Genomic DNA, 17,379 nt, shown 5'->3' with positions numbered 1-17,379 from the left:
GTTGGTTAAAAACTTAAAATGAGTCCTATTCAAAGAGATATAATAAAGGCATTAAGGGAGGGCTATCAGAAAAAGTTTCATTTTATTTTTTACTTCGTATTTTTTTGGGAGGGGTGTTTGTTCTTGTGTCTTCTCTGATTTATTTATTTATTTTTTTTTTCTTTTTTTTTTTTTTTGGTTCAAGACAATAATTTGCGAGTTAGAATCAGGTTAGGTCATTCTCGGGTTTGAGTCGGATTTGGTTCAAGTCAATAATTTGCGGGTCATAATCAGGTTGGGTCATTTCCAAGTCAGGTCATTCTCGGATTCAAGTCGAGTTCGGTTCAAGTTAATAATATGCGGGTTATAATCAGGTCAGATCATTTCCAAATTGGGTCATTCTTGGGTTCAAGTCGGCAAGTCAATAATTTGCGGGTTATAATCAGGTCCGGTCATTTCCAAGTCGGGTCGTTCTCGGATTCAAGTCGGGCTCTCTTCAAGTCAATAATTTGCGGGTTATAATCAAGTCGGGTCATTTCCATGTCGGGTCATTCTCGGGGGTTCAAGTCGGCAAGTCAATAATTTGCGAGTTATAATCGGGTCGGGTCATTCTCGAGTTCGGTTCAAGTCAATAATTTTCGGGTTATAATCAGGTCAGTTCTTTCCAAGTCTTGTCATTCTCAGAATAATTTGCGGGTTATAATAATCAAGTTGGGTCATGTTCGGATTCAGGTATCAAAATATTGGGTTAATATGGGTTTAAGGTTGATATCAAGTCGGGTCATATCAGGTTCAGTTACTTTTTTGGGTCGGTTTGTTAACAGTTTATGTAATGACGTTTATGTTTAATCATTATTATCAATTTCTTCATTTATTGTAACAGAAATAATTTCAAAGAAGTTTAAATTCGAGCTAATAAGTTCAAGTAAGTTTAGATAATATATATATATATTATAAGTTCATATTATTTCCAGTAAAATTCGGGTCGGGTCAATAATAAGTCGGGTTGAATTTGGGTCGGCCGGGTCAATAACAAGTCGGGTTAATTTCGGATCGGGGTTGTAACAGGTAGGGTTAACTTTCGAGTTGGGTTAGTAACAGGTCGGGTTAAATTCGGGTCGGGTTAGGAACAGGCCGGATTAGTAATAGGTCGGGTTAAATTCGGGTTAAAACGGGTCTAGATCAATTTCAGTTCAGGTTAATAATTTACAGGTTACATTCGGGTCGGGTCATCTCTAGGTCGGTTCATGTTCGGTTCAGATCTCAAATACTCGGGTCAACTCGAGTCTAGAGTTTGTTTCTGGTTGGGTCAGGTTGGGTTTGGGTCACCATTTTCTCGGGTTCAAACGGGTTGGTTAATAATCGGATTCGGGTCGGTATTTTGAGTAGGGTCAGCTTTTGACAGCTCTAGGTAATGAAGGCAGATGCGGTTCCCCCATTCAATGAAATTAATTAAGATAAAAGCTTTCAATCAAATTAAGACCCAAAATTTGCATGTTCAACCATCATAGTTCGCAAATCAAACAAGCATCATAAGCAAAATAACATCACAACATGCATCTGCTACAATCCCTAGCACCTAACCATTAGAATAAAACAGAAGAATAACTAATATCTACATTGCCAAAAGCCATCAAGCACCAACATCAATAAAATGCCATATCAGATTTTACTTAATATATAGCCAAATAAGATTAAACCCAAATGGGTATAGTTCAGGTAATTATGTCAAATGTTTAATTCAAATAGTTATAGTTCAGAAGACCAAAAAAAATCAGAACACTCTAGCAGTGCAGTGGTTAGGATATTCCCATCGGAGTACACCCGAAACAGTTATATATTGCGATTTTAATTCGTGGAACGGTAATCACACGTACTATATCAATTTGGAAATGTTTGATTATTTTGATTGTATTATTTATTATGTGTAATCACACGAACTTTATATTAGAGTTGTTTGTATTATACATTGTATAACTATGTATGAATTGTATGATTTATTATTTGTAATCTTGTACATATATATAATTGATTATTATATGGTATTATATGATTTGATTGGTACTGAATATTGTATTATTTTTGTTGTATTTATTGATCTTGTTATTATAATTGCTAGGGTTTTTAATGTTGTTGCTTTAGTAAGTATTGTTTTATTGAGGTTTTAGGGTTATTAGTGCAGACTATTATTTAGGGTTGAAAATTGATTACATTTGGGTTACTAGTTTGAATGTCCTATAAGATTTGAGATATGCCATGATTGAATCGAGTTTGAATTGTCATATTATTTGGGAACCCGTGCCATTATTGAGATACTATTTATTAGTTTGTGAATGATTATTTGATCAAGAATGCGATCAAAAGGTTGAGAATTATTATTTTGTTTTTGGTTTGAGGCTCGGAGTTATATACCTTAGTCCTTGACATGTTGGTAAGAGAATGATAATCATGAGTTGAGAATGAGGTACAATCTTTATTATTTATTTTTCTATGGTCCCCTACAGTGGGAATTGGCCCGTATGTGGTCTGGTTCAAGGTGTTTTCTGGTTATTGAGAGTATTCAAGTTTTTATACTTGTTGGTTTGTTTTTCGAATTGCCCATGTCCAAGGCTAGGTATAAAACAACGAGCATGACACACTTATTGGTTAGAGGAGTTAACTGAGTAAAAGTTCGTATTAATATTCGAGGTTGAGTTTGATCAAGGTTATTTTTAGATTTCACTCTTGAGGTGTATATGTGTAATGTAGTTTCGAACTACATTGTTTAATTGAGTTGATTATATTAATTATTCTATTACTCTTTGTAGTTTGATAAGTGGTGATTACCCAACTTTTTGCTAACGTGTGTGTGTTTGTTGTTTTTGTTGTGCTACTTGTGTTTACGGCCATGTCTTTTTTTTTTTTTTTTTTTTTTTTTTTTTCTTATGGTGGCCCTGCAACGATCTATTTTGGAATTTGTCCTTAATGGTGAGCAGTCAAGTTTGTCGAAACAGGTTAGTGAAGTGATTGTAGCTAAAGGAGCTCAAGTGTTTCGATTAGTCTGTTATAACAAGTTTGTAAAGTTGTATAAATAGCTCACCTAAATTATTGGGTTGTAATTATTGGGATTTTGTAAGCCTTTACACTTGGCAGGTTGTCGAGTGTTGGTGGTAATACCTCTGATTTAGGTGTATGCTTCCGCAATTTTATTTAAAGGTTGTTTATTTTTCCTTTAATTCTTATTTATTATTGGTTAGTAAATCGGGGGTGTTACAACTTGCGTCCAAGAAACAAGAGTACTTCAGATTGCACATGGGCTTATGCAACTTTGAATCAAGGGGTTATGTTGGATAATTAGTGGAAGTAGTGCTTCAAAGTTGCGCATATTCTTAGGTGTAACCTCCTGCACCTAGTGTAGGTACAACAGCATGAAACGCATGAATTTATGCATGAAACGCAGCCCAAACTCAAATCATACAACCAAGATCTAACGTTTTCCCCGCGTTAGTTTGTTTCTTTTTTAAAATTTTTAGTTTCCTTCTTCCCAATTCTATCTTTTCTCTTTTCTTTCCTAATTCTCATCAAAATTTTCGATCATAAATTTCATTATAATTTTCTTTAACTCTGTTTTTCTCCATCCTTTTTTAATTTCAATTGGTTCATCAAATCCAACCACGAATGTTGTTGAAGATTGTTCTTAATAAAAAATTTGCAATAATGATGATATAATTACAATGATCTTCATCCCTTCGTCATTTTGTGAAATGATTTTGTGTTTCAGAGAACTAATGGAGAAGAAGGTGGGTTTTATATTATTTTCTCTCTCCTCCTTTTCTTTTTTCTTTTTTCTTTATATATATATTTTTTGTTTTTATTTTTAATCAATCATTGATCAATAATTATTTTATCTATGATGAGTCAAGATTATATTTAAGATATATAATCAATTTTTGAGTTGGAATAATTATAATCGAATATTTGTATAATTTCTGTAAGAAAAATGAACATGTAATAATTTAAAAATGAACATTTATTACAAAATGAACATTAGTACATTAAACATGAACATTTACTACAAAAAATGAACATGTTTAAGATTGTACAAAAGATCAAATTATACCTTATTAACATCCTTTTTATGAAAATAAATTATGTCATCAAGTGAACACCAGAGTTTCCAGGACATGTTTCCTATGTGTGACCTGTACCGATGATCAACTTGTATGAACTGAGTTTCATACACAAAATACATAAAAAAGATTTGTCGAAGATAGCACATGCCATCCATCTACTCACATTGAAGAGCATGCTCCCCGACAACTGATAAAAGTCTGTTGTGGAGTTTCTGCGCCTTTAATTCGACCCATGCCCCTCTTATTTTTACTCGATCATTTTTCTCTAAAAAAAAAAACTAAAGAAATACTGTAATAAATTTGCTACTGCCTCTCATTTTCTTTCACATTATAGTGTATTACTTGTGAAATAAATTATTTTTATCAAATGAGCGATATATATAAATTAGTTTTTATAATTATGATATACATAAAAATATATTGTAATTTGTTTCAATAAGCGATATTTACATAAAAATATATGATATAATATCAAATGACCTCAATATTTCACAAGTAATACATTATAATATCAAATGAGCGATATTTTGAAACAAATTACAATATATTATATATAATATAACAAATTACAATATTTTTTATGTAATTTGTTTCAATGAGCGCTATAACCCTTTCTTGACCTCGATTATATCAAATGAGCAATATTTTATTATTTTTTATCAAAATATATTTTCACAAATATGATATAATAAATATAATAGACATAAAAATATAATAATTTGTTTCAATGAGCGATATACATAAATCACTCATTGAAACAAATCAAACAACACTCGCATGATTACATTTTTTCTTACTGTGTTAATATAGAATATTTCCTCAAATTTTCACGTTGTTGGCTCTTTATACCAGTATCAAAGGATCAATCTAACCAAAAGTTTAAGTGGATGATATGATTGAGGTCAAGAAAGGGTTATATGTTCTAGCATAATATTCCAAACAAGAACATAAAGAAGAATAGTACAAATGTTAAAATCACAAAACATGATTAAAAGAGAATGTGTGATAACTAGTATAAAGCCTAATTAATGGTGAAAGGATTAACAAATGAATTAAAGGAACGAAATTTTCACCAAATACCATTGAGTTTTAACATAATTCACCAAATACCACCAACATTTTTCAAATTCACCATATAACATTCAGTTTTATAAAAATGTCACAAAATGTCATTAATGACTAACGGACGTTAACACCGTTAGTCATCAAGGCTAATAATGCCACGTGGCATCTTGTAATTGGTTCCTTATAAATTACTTAATTTTAATATAAATTATTTAATTAATTATCACAAAAAAAAAAATTTCAGCCACCACCAATGTGCCCCAGCTAACCACCACCCTATCTCGACACCCCCGCCCCCGCCGGCACGAAATCCGACCAGAACCGACGCAGAATCCGACCACAACCCCTCGCTGGCGCTCCTCCCCTTCCCTTGAATCACCGTGCCCGCATCTCTCTCGAAAAACACTAAGTACCATACCCTCATCACTCGAAAAACCCCCAACCTCCCTCGAAAAACCCTCCCTAACCACCAACCAATGCCCAAACCTCCCTCCCCTGTGTCGGAGAACGAATTCGCCTCGGTCAAGTCCCACATCTCTACCCGAATGAACCACCATATACGCCGAAACCCTAAAACCAAAATCTAGGGTTTTGATTTTGTTGTTTTAGGGTTTCATGGTGGTGGTTTTCGTGACGTTGGGCAGCGACGATACATGTGGGAGAGGGTTTGGGCTTCCGGCAAAAGGGTTACAGGGTGGTGGGTTGGTTTCTGGCAAAGGTGGAAAGCTGCAAAGTGGTTGAATTCGGTGAAGGTGATGATTGGGGATTTCGACTAAGGTGGTGGTTAGGGTCAAGGTTGTCGCCGTCAGGGGAGGGGGATGGTCGTCAGCCAGCCAGAAAATGATTGGGGTTGGAATCGTCGCCGACGAGGGCGGCGGTGGCTTGCACTGGTGGTGTTTTAATTTTTTTAATTTTAAAAATATTTTTTCTAAATTAATTAATCAAATAAATAATATTAATAAGAACCAATTACAAAGTGCCACATGGCATAATTAACGTTAATGACTGACGGAGTTGACTGAAATGACATGTTGTGACATTTTTATAAAACTGAATGTTATATGGTGAATTTGAAAAATGTTGGTGGTATTTGGTGAATTATGTTAAAACTCAATGGTATTTGGTGAAAAATCCGTTAAAGGAATTACTAACCAATTTTGGAAATGAATAATTAAAGGGACTTTAAACCAGAGAATCTCCGATCCCATGTTAAAGTTGGATTATTATGGCGGATTAATGGCGGTAATACTCCCATGTCACTCCCTAAAGTTGGATTATTATTGTTAATATTAGAGAGTAATTTGGGGGTGTTACAAAGTGGTATCAGTTTTCGGGTCTTAAAAAGATAAAAATTAGAATATAAAACTGATGGGTAGACCTAAGAAGGGCATATAGGATAGAGTTTCGCATTCGTTTTTCCGAAAATATATATTAAGTATGTATTTAAGTAAAAACTACTTTCTATTTTAATACGAAGAAAGATTAATAATGGGGATTATTGGATTGACAATGAGCTCTGGCTAAGGCAAGATTTGGGCTCTGGGCAACGTCGACCCTAACCTCTCCTACCCGGGATCTAATTGGTCCAATTAATCCACATTATGAATCAAGTATTCAACTTATAACTATATATAATATTTTCGAAATTAAAAGAATTTGAAACGTATTCAAAAAGTAATTTCGAATTTTACGTGAATTATGTGCATATGGACTAAGCAAACGTCCAAACTGTGTTTTAGAATATAAAGGTTCGAATTAAATTTCGAATTGCATTAAGATTGATAGTCTTTTGGGAATTTTTATATTCCACGGTATATTAGTGAAGGTTCATGAATTATTCGATGATTATTCCTAAATTGAAAATGGATTGGAAGGTGAATTTCAATCTTATGTGATGAATTATATGATGAAGTGTTTGTTGATTTGTATGTTATAATTGTATGCAAATTATGATAAATCTTGTAATGATTTATTTGAGATGATTACGTAGAGTTGCTTCTAAAATAAAAACTTACAAGTTAAGTTGATGAACGTTTAGTAATCAAGATATTTTGTGAACAGTAAAGTTATCACATCGCTGATTGAGTCCTTGTTGGATAGATGAACAATTTTTTTGTAAATTCATGTGTCTAATTACCACATTATTCAGGATCATGTCTCTAAGGCAACGAATTAAGAAGGGGAGTAAGTCCAAAGTCAGCTCTGTCATCAAAAGGCTAACCAAAATAACCGAAAACATAGCCGGTATTGTCTCAAACCAGGGAAAAGCCCATAATGACCTTGATGCTTTTGGGGAAGTTTTTAAGAGAGTAGCTGCGGCCAAACCACCCACTTACCTTGGCAAGGTAGACCCAGCAAGCTTAGAAAATTGGGTGAGAGAGTTCGATAAACTTTTTGATGCTATAAATTGTCCTGAGGAATTAAAAGTCAATAATGCTGTTTATTACCTTAGAGAGGAAGCCGATTTATGGTGGAGTCAAAGGAGGAATGACTTACTGAGTATTCCTAACTTTGGGTGGGCTGAATTTAAGGAAGCTTTAAGAGAGAAGTTTTACCCTTCCTACTTGAGGAAACAAAAGTGTATGGAGTTTACAAACCTTAGGATGGGGAACATGACAATTAATGAGTATTATAGCAAGTTCATTGAGTTAATGAGATTTGCACCTGAGGTAGTGCTAACTGAGGCGCTTAAGGCCTAGAGGTTTGAGCAAGGTTTGACTTTGACCCTTCAAGGAAAACTAGGAGGAGTGACCTTTGAAACTTTAGATGAGGTTTATGGGAGAGCAGCGCACCTTTATGGGATCAAGGGGAGAGAGCTAGAGGGAAACTTTTCCGGGGAAAAGAGGAAGCCTAGTGGGACTTTCAATGGGAGTGAGAAGAAACCCAAAGTTGAGGGGAATCCGAGTGGGAATTTCAATGGGAAAAGGGACAACAGGGGTTATTTTGAAAGAGGGAATGGGAACCGAGGGAATGGAGACAAACCCAAGAGAACCTATTTTTGCAAGAGATGTACGAAGAACCACCTAGGAAGGGATTGTGAGGGAAACCTAGTGACTTGCCGCTACTGTCAAAAGCTAGGTCATCGTGAGTATGAGTGTTATAAGAAGGTCTCTGATGAGCAGTCGGGTAAACCCCAAGATGAGAAGAACCAACCCAAGCCAGCTCAGCCCAGTGGATTCATTCCTAAGTCAACACCCAACAATAGTGGAGCCGCTCCCAAAGGTCGTGTGTTCGTGATGAAAAGTCGTGAGGCTGCAACTGCTTTTGATGTGGTAATTGGCAATTTCTTTATTTGTTCTATGTCTACTAAAGTCTTGTTTGATTCAGGGGTGTCTCACTCTTTTATTTCTACAAGTTTAGTAGATAGACTCAAGTTAGAGAGTCCGATGTCTGTTTCCTTAGATATTGCTATTCCATCAGGGGAAGTGGTGAGTTGTACTAAGATGCATCAGAGTGTACCTCTTGTTATTTCAAATGTAGAGTTTCCATCAGACTTAATCGAGCTTGACTTACAAGATCTCGATGGTATTTTGGGGATGGACTGGTTGGGCAAGTATAAGGCCCAAATTGATTGCGAGGCCCAAAAGGTCACATTGTGTGGCCCGGGCAAGTATAGAGTAACTTATCGAAGTGAGGAGAAGAAATCAGGGTTAAAAATCATATCTGCTTTGCAACTTAAGAAATGTGTAGCAAATGGACACCTATTGTATTTGTGTAGTGTCCAAAGGATAGAAGAAGGAGGTAGAGATGATGGGAAAAATATTCCAGTAGTAAATGAATTTCTTGACGTTTTCCCCGAAGAAATTCCAGGGATGCCACCTGTGAGGGATGTTGAGTTTACTATAGACTTAGTGCCAGGGACATGACCTATTTAAAAGGCTCCATATAGGATGGCCCCGGCTGAGATGAAAGAGCTGAAGACTCAGTTAGACGACTTGTTAGAGAAAGGATATATCCGGCCTAGTTCATCACCATGGGGTGCACCAGTTTTGTTCGTGAAGAAGAAGGATGGAAGCTTGAGGTTGTGCATAGATTACCGCGAGTTGAACAATGTGACGATCAAGAATAAGTACCCGCTGCCTAGGATTGATGATTTGTTCGACCAGTTGAAAGGGGCGGGAATATTTTCGAAGATTGATTTGAGGTCAGGGTATCACCAGTTGAGGATAACAGAGTCGGACATTGCAAAAAGTGCTTTTATGACTCGTTATGGTCACTATGAATTCACTGTAATGCCATTTGGGTTAACCAATGCACCTGCTGTTTTCATGGATTTAATGCACCGAATTTTTAGGCCATACTTGGATAAGTTTGTTGTGGTGTTTATCGATGATATTTTGGTGTATTCGAGGAACCCGGAAGAGCATGAGGATCATTTGAGGATGGTATTGTCAACCTTGAGAGAGCATCAATTGTACGCCAAACTTTCAAAGTGTGAGTTTTGGTTGGAAGAGGTAGCTTTCCTAGGTCATGTGATTTCTAAGGAGGGAGTATCGGTGGATCCAGCAAAGGTAAAGGCTGTAAGTGAATGGCCGACCCCAAGGAGTGTGTCAGATGTTCGGAGTTTTCTTGGGTTAGCAGGTTATTATAGGAGATTTGTTAAGGATTTCTTGAGAATTGAAAGGCCTATGACGAGCTTAATGAGGAAAGAATGTAAGTATGAGTGGACTCCGGAGTGTGAGAAGGCTTTTCAAACATTACGGCACCTGTGTTAGCCCTGCCTGATGGAAGTGAGCAATATGAGGTGTATAGTGATGCGTCAAAGTTCGGGTTAGGTTGTGTGTTGATGCAAAAACGAAAGGTGATTTCTTATGCCTCGAGACAGTTGAAGCCTTATGAGGTGAATTACCCGACCCATGACTTGGAGTTAGCCGCAATTGTATTTGCATTGAAGACTTGGAGACACTACTTGTATGGAGTGACATGTAGGATTTTCACCGATCACAAGAGTTTGAAGTACATATTCACTCAAAAGGAGTTGAACATGAGGCAACGACGATGGTTGGAGTTGATTAAGGATTACAACTTGGAGATTCAGTATCATGAAGGGAAAGCGAATGTTGTAGCTGATGCATTAAGTAGGAAGTCAAGTCATGCAGTTAACGCGATGATCCTACCAGATCAATTATGTGTGGAGTTCCAAAAGATGAATTTGGAAGTATTGGAATAGGGAGAGGTAAAGAAAATTTTGGGCGCCTTGTTGAGCAAATCGTCAATTTACGATGAGATTCGAGAAAGTCAGCCTGGGGACGAGAAGTTGAACAAGATTAAAGAAAAGATCGAGGAAGGGCAAATATTGGACTTTGCAATAGCCGATGATGGAAGCATGAGGTTTAAAGGGAGATGGTGTGTTCCATATAATCGAGGTGATTTGAAGCAAAGGTTGATGGAGGAAGCTCACGGTTCTCCTTATTCAATGCATCCCGGAGAGGATAAGTTGTATAAGGACATGAAAAAAACATTCTGGTGGCCGAACATGAAAAGGGAAGTGACAGAATTTGTGGCTAGATGTTTAACTTGTCAAAAGGTCAAAATCGAGCATAAGGGACCCCAAGGAACAGTTCAATCCTTGGAGGTGCCTAGTTGGAAGTGGGATTCGATCTCTATGGATTTCGTGGGAGCCTTACCCAAGACTCGAGCAGGAAATGATACAATTTGGGTCATAGTGGATCGACTAACGAAATGTGCAACGTTCATACCCATGAGGAGTACATGGTCGATGGATCAATTGGGAAGAGCGTATGTGAAATTTGTGGTGAAATACCATGGTGTGCCGAAGGACATCATCTCGAATAGAGACTTAAGGTTCTTATCCAACTTCTGGCAGAGTTTACAAAAGGCTATGGGGACTAAGTTGTTTATGAGCACTGCATTCCACCCCGCAACCGATGGTCAAATAGAGAGAACAATACAGACATTAGAGGATATGTTGAGATCATGTGTCATGGAGTACCAGGGTTCATGGGAAGATCATTTGGACTTGATATAATTTTCCTACAACAACAGTTATCATGCAAGCATTGGGATGGCGCCATTTGAGGCTTTGTATGGGCGAAAGTGTAGAAGCCCGATATGTTGGAACGACATAAGCGAGACTGTTACACTTGGGCTGGAAATGATAGAAGAGACGGTGAAACAAGTAAAGATGATTCAAGAGAAAATAAAAGCCGCACAAGATCGTCAAAAGAGCTATGCAGATTTGAAGAGAAGGGATGAGGAATACGAAGTAGGTGAGAAAGTTTTATTGAAAATATCTCCGATGAAGGGAGTAATGAGGTTCTGGAAGAGAGGAAAGCTAAGCCCGAAGTACATTGGACCCTACGAGATCATCCAAAAGGTGGGAAAGGTAGCATACAAGTTGGATTTGCCTAACGAGCTAGAAAAAGTTCACAACGTGTTCCATGTGAGCCAAATTCGGAAGTACATACCAGATGTTTTTCATGTTTTACAGCCTGAAACTATCGAGATGGACGAGAAATTGACTTATGAGGAAAGGCCTGTGAAGATTTTAGATAGTAAGGTGAGAAGCACCAGGAACAAGGATGTTAAGATAGTCAAGGTTTTATGGTCAAACCGTAAAACCGAGGAAGCTACTTGGGAAGCCGAAGCAGATATGAGGAAAAGATATCCAGAATTGTTTTCTGAGGTTAGTCGAGTTACGGGGGCGTACGTAACTCCTTTTAAGGGGGGTAGAATACGATAGAGTTTCGCGCTTTTTCCCTTTTTGGTTAATTTCGAGTCATTTTGAGTTGCTATGTGTTGTGCCTGAGTCATAGTTGAGTCATTTCGAGTCATTATAAGTTGTGCATGAGTCAATTAATATTAACTTGGAATATTTAACCAACTTTTACTCAAGTTTCGAGGTCGAAACTTCTTTTAAGGGGGGTAGACTGTAATACCTCGTATTTTTAAGTCATTTAATAATTATTAAAAATGGTTTTCCCGATATATTTTATCATACAAAATATTTATATGATAATTTTATACCTATATTTTATGATGATTTTAATTATACGAGTCAAATCAAAGTTTGTCGTATCCAAATCAAATTTTCAACCGTTAATACCCTGTACTCGATTTAGACGACAAAGTACCAAATTCGCTACTTATACACGAGTCCAATTCATATGTGTAGTACATTAGTACTACACAAAAATAGTACATCAATTTACCTAGATTAACATTCTACTTTTATATATATTAAAAAAAAAATTGTGTTTTGATGTTGGCAAGGTGGGAGTTAATTATCCACTTGCCTCCTTCATTAATACTAAGGTTGAAGCATTCCCCAATTTTCCTATAAATAGCCATGAATCCATCTCCTTCCAAACCATCTCCTCCTTCTTTCCTCTTCATTTCTTTCATTCTAGCTTCTTTCTTTCATCAAGAGTTGGCCGGAATTCCACCATTACCGCCGCCTACCGTCGACGGCCACCGACCACCACAAGAGCAGCCCCCTCCTTCCTTGTATTGCACAGTAAGCCATATGATTCTTTCTCTAGTACTACTACTACTGCTTCTTCTTCTTCTTCTTCTTCTTCTTCTTCTTCTTCTTCTTCTTCTTCTTCTTATTACTATTATTATTATTATTATTATTATTACTATTATTATTATTATTGTTGTTGTTGTAAGTATTGTAGTTGTTGCTGTTGATATTTTTGCTACTACTACTACTACCTACGTACTACCTTATTATTATTATTATTATTATTATTATTATTATTATTATTATTATTATTATTAGTATTATTATTATTATCACTATTATTATTATTATTATTATTATTATTATTATTATTATTACTACTACTACTACTACTACTACTACTACTACTACTACTACTACTACTACTACTACTACTACTACTATGGATCATTAAAGATTATTTCATAAATACAAGTGTTAATTTTATAAAAAGGTTATGATAATAAATTGTGCATGCACAACTAGTCAAAGTCGATAGTCTAAGTCCTTGTGTCTATGGGTTGAAAAGTATTTGATTAGGATTATTGGTTTGTTATCGGAGGAATTTCGGGTTCGAAATTAGGAGCTCCGTAATTGTGTGCAAAGATTGAGGTACGTACACGTGGCTAGATCTTTTAAAGTGGCTTTTATATGCAACGTGTTTTACATGTTAAGTGATTTCGAACCATGTTTAAATAATTGTGAAATATATTTCGGTGAAACATGTTTTAATCGTTTAATCTCAAATATTAAAATATTTTATATGGTTGATTATAAACTTGTATTGATATTCAAGAAGGAAGTTTTATTGTTTTAATTTATCCCGAGTATGGGATATTGGAAAGTTTATTTATCAAGTTTATTCCTCGGATCTTTGAATTTTTAACTCCCACTACGCGGAGTAAGTTGAAGACTATGGACTTTGTATGACCTAGTCTTTCCCCTTGATAGCACTATGTAAAGGAGTTACTAGCTTGGGGGGTGTGCACACTTAGGTGGTAAAATGATTTACGAAAATAAGGATTGATCCATCCTATTCGGAATTATCTTTGGAAAGTTGGTTGTTTCGAAAATTGGTTCTTTTGACAAGTTTTTATACACGAGTTTCTATTCATGAATGGTTTCGATAAATTATGATTTATTTAAGTTAAATCTCTTTGAAAACATGTTTAATTAATTAAATTGATTTTACATGACTAGCATTTGTATGTACTTAGCATTTTGGCTAATACGTATTTGTTTTGTTTTGGCTTGACCCTACTTATCATTTTGATGAGTAGATAGGTGATGGCGATCGGACAACGTGAACTATGTGCTGCATTGGGAACGATGGGCGGTGATCACCTAGTTTAACTTAACAAACATAGTATTAGTAGTGTAGTTACTTTGAAAATGTATCAAACTATTATTACTACTATTATTATCATTAATGAAATTTAAGTACTATTTTCCGCTGCAAAACTCTGTTAAGCCTTACGTAATCACGTGGCGGTAATACTCCCATGTTACTCCCTAAAGTTGGATTATTATTGTTAATATTAGAGAGTAATTTGGGGGTGTTACACAGTAATCCCTATAGGTATAATTAACCTCAATTCCTATGGCATTAATAGGAGTCAGAAGATCAATGTTGTCAAGAATAATTGGCGAACATTATTTTTTTTTTACCTTTTTATATATACAAGCTAAGAGGTACATGCCATGCGGTACAATATAAAATTCTTATATCATATATGTGTAGCGTGGTCCTTTTAATGTGTGTACGATTAAAGAGAGTAGGTTTTTTTTAAACTAAAAAAACTGTTTTGGTACGTAATATATATGCTCTTTATTTTGTTTTTGTTAAAAAATCAATTTTTATTAGTGGTTATTTTTTTCTATGCGGCATAAATAACTGTTTAAGAAGTTTTTTTTTTTTATTTTTTTTTGTTTTTTTTTTATTTTTTTTATATATATATAAAAAAAAAACATAAATAAGGGGTAGTTATTAATCTAATATAATTAAAAGGCAAATATGGTCTTATAGATTTTGAGTAATTTGAAGAGATTTGTTAAGGAAAAAAAAAGTTCGTCAAATGTTAGGATAAACATGCATATGTTAGCAGTTAGCAATGATAACTGCTTTTTAACGTGGAAGAATTATGATGAAGGCATAGAGCATGAAAGTGCAGCTGGTACTCAAGAAGGGGGGGGGGGGGGGTTGAATTGAGTACAGGGCAGTGTTAAGAATTATTGGATTTTCTTCTCTATTTATGTAGGGGGACCAGGTGATGAACTGGTCCTGCAGCGGAAACAGAAAATTCAATAAATAATCAACACAAAGATTTAACGAGGTTCAGCTCAACTCTGAGCCTACGTCCTCCACTACCCTAATTACTTTTATTAATCAACTCTGAAAAACAAAAGCAATTACAAATGATCACACTCGTGATCCCCACACCTAACTCTAGGTGTCACTTCGCACTTGAACTCACAAGCACTTGCACTCACACTCGTAAATGCTACCCAATCACTAACCTCTTAGTGATTCAATACAAACCCTTTGTTTCCCTCTAAATGCTTCCTACTCAAAGCTTACAAGAGATAATTACAAAACAATCCTTACTGTGTGCATAAATAGTTTGTAAGAGATGAACTAACTATTTCCCTTAGAGTGTGTTTCGAGCTTTCAAAGATGGAGAAGTTTTTCAGAAAAGCTCACTCGAAATTCTGATCGAGTTTATGCTTTTATAAGGTTGGGAGATGAATTCTTTCGTGATCTTTTCAGATCAAAACTTAGGTAAATAGAATATCTTTTATTTTGTAAATAAGAGATATTCTAAGATATTATTCTACTTTCCATAAATGGGTAGAATAATATATTCTAAGTTATATGCGAAATAATTCATCTCCAACTCTGCATAAACTGAATCAATTAGTTTAGTAAATATTCTCTAAGGATAGGAAATATATATTCCAGAAAATATTTACTGAACTAATGTCCAGGTTCATGAAACAAGCTACGAAGCAGCTGTTTCCCAACCTGTTAGTGTCCTAGAGATCAGGTCAACTTTTCCTGATCTCTACAACACTAAATATTCTAAGTAAGGGATACAGATAGCTCACGTACAAACATCCATGCACACTTAACATTATAAAGACTACAAAGATCAACTATCCTAATCTGAGAGACTTCATAATCTTCAAGTCTTGACGGCCTTCCTTGATAGAACATTCTGATACAGATTTCTTGAATGCTTTGATTCAAAAGAACTTCATATTGCCTCAAGTACTTGGGATAGCTGTTCCTGTTCAAAATGTCAGTTGATATAATATAAAACCAACAAGAACCAGCTAGTCAGCTGTTTGTCATCACTCAAAACCTTAAGTGACTCAACAAATTCCCCCTTTTTGATGATGACAAACACTTTGAAGTTTCCTGCACCTGCACGTTAGTGAGAAACAGCAAAGTAAAGAAAGTTCTAATCTACACTTAAGAAGACAAGACTTTCTACTAGACTTTCTACACAAGGGATATCTTGTGTAAAAGACTTATGACACTGATGACTGACCAGGATAGCCATCTTCATTTAAAAGAAACAACTTGTTTTTGGGATTATCTGACTCAAGGAAATAAAAGACTCAATCTAATTGTCTAACAAGGCCTTTTCAGAAACTTCAACCTGCTTTTCCCCCTTTTGGCATCATTAAAAAGCATTCAAAAAATAGAATTGCACACCAAAATATCGCAAGTAAGCCAAAAATCAGTAGTTTCAACCACTGATCAATCTCAATGCTGCAGGTTAGCACAAACAGGTTATTCAATCACATAAAACAGAAAAAGCTTAAAACTGTTCAGGATTACACACCAGAAGGTTAGAAACATAATAGAAACCACACTGCATGAAAAAACAGTCTAGCAGTGTGGGGGAACAGCAAATATTATGGCGGTTAATGGAAGGGGAGGGGGAGACTGAAGTGATCATTCATCATCATCTTCATCCTCTTCTTCATCCTCTGGGTTGATCTCCTCCTCGAAGTCAGAACCTTCCTCAGCTGTCTTTTCTTCATCCTTCTTCTCCTTTTCCTCTGTCTCTTCTTCTTCTTCCTCATCAGATTCATTTTCCTCTTCTTCAGAACCTTCTCCTTTTTCAGCATCAGGACCCTTCTCACTGGAGGATTCCTCATCATCCGTCTCAATGATCCTACAGTGTGTAGAGTCAAACTGCATCCCAAACTCTGGGGGCAACAGGTGATCAATCACCCTGCAAATAGTGAGGAATTTCCTGTTGTTCATAAGCTTATCAAGCTTCCTTTCTTCTTCAGCCTGCACTAGACTGGCAGCCAACTTTATGATCCTCTCATCCTGCCTTTCCAACTTGGCAAGAAGCATTGCCACATCCTCAGGAGTGATTTCCTCCTGGTTCCCTGCATCCCTTGGGCTACTTTCTTGACCTACAAAAGTCAGCCTCTTTCCAGAGTAGTCAATCTTCTTCTGAGTGAGTATTTTCTTGGAGAACAACTGAAGACTCACCACCTCACCAGAAAAAGAAAACTTGGGATTCTGCTCCTTGATGATTTTGCAGATAAAAGAACCATAAGGCAGGGAGTTGTGGGATGAAGCATGGCAGTACAACATGTGCTCCATCATTAGAGCAGGCAGATTAACCTTAACCTTTTTCAGGATCAGATAGATCAGGACCATGTCCATGATCCTAACAGTACCTCTGCCTTGACCTTTGGGCAGAAAGACCTTCAAACACATGGAGTGCAGAACCA

General features: G+C 36.0%; 1 protein-coding gene across 1 annotated transcript; it reads left to right on the top strand.

Annotated features, from left to right (window-relative positions):
• The first annotated feature begins 7,309 nt into the window (after positions 1–7,309).
• Positions 7,310–9,022, top strand: LOC145627716 (uncharacterized). Its single transcript, XM_081680069.1, has 2 exons — positions 7,310–7,736; positions 7,869–9,022. Exons 1-2 carry the CDS (start codon positions 7,310–7,312, stop codon positions 9,020–9,022), a joined length of 1,581 nt encoding a protein of 526 aa, XP_081536195.1.
• The last annotated feature ends 8,357 nt before the right edge of the window (positions 9,023–17,379 follow it).

The sequence above is a fragment of the Chenopodium album genome, chromosome 4, assembly GCF_948465745.1.
Source record: "Chenopodium album chromosome 4, dcCheAlbu1.1, whole genome shotgun sequence".
Classification (NCBI taxonomy): domain Eukaryota; kingdom Viridiplantae; phylum Streptophyta; class Magnoliopsida; order Caryophyllales; family Amaranthaceae; genus Chenopodium; species Chenopodium album.
Note: the sequence above shows the minus strand (reverse complement) of the source record. Positions and strands in the feature narration are given on the sequence as shown.

What these genes read in the sequence shown, in the direction of transcription:
- LOC145627716 (XM_081680069.1), top strand. Translation starts at nt 7,310, where the DNA reads ATGTCTCTAAGGCAACGAATTAAGAAGGGGAGTAAGTCCAAAGTCAGC. An exon ending in CTACTTGAGGAAACAAAAGT is followed by an intron (nt 7,737 to 7,868) that starts GTATGGAGTTTA and finishes GGTTTGAGCAAG; the next exon opens with GTTTGACTTTGACCCTTCAA.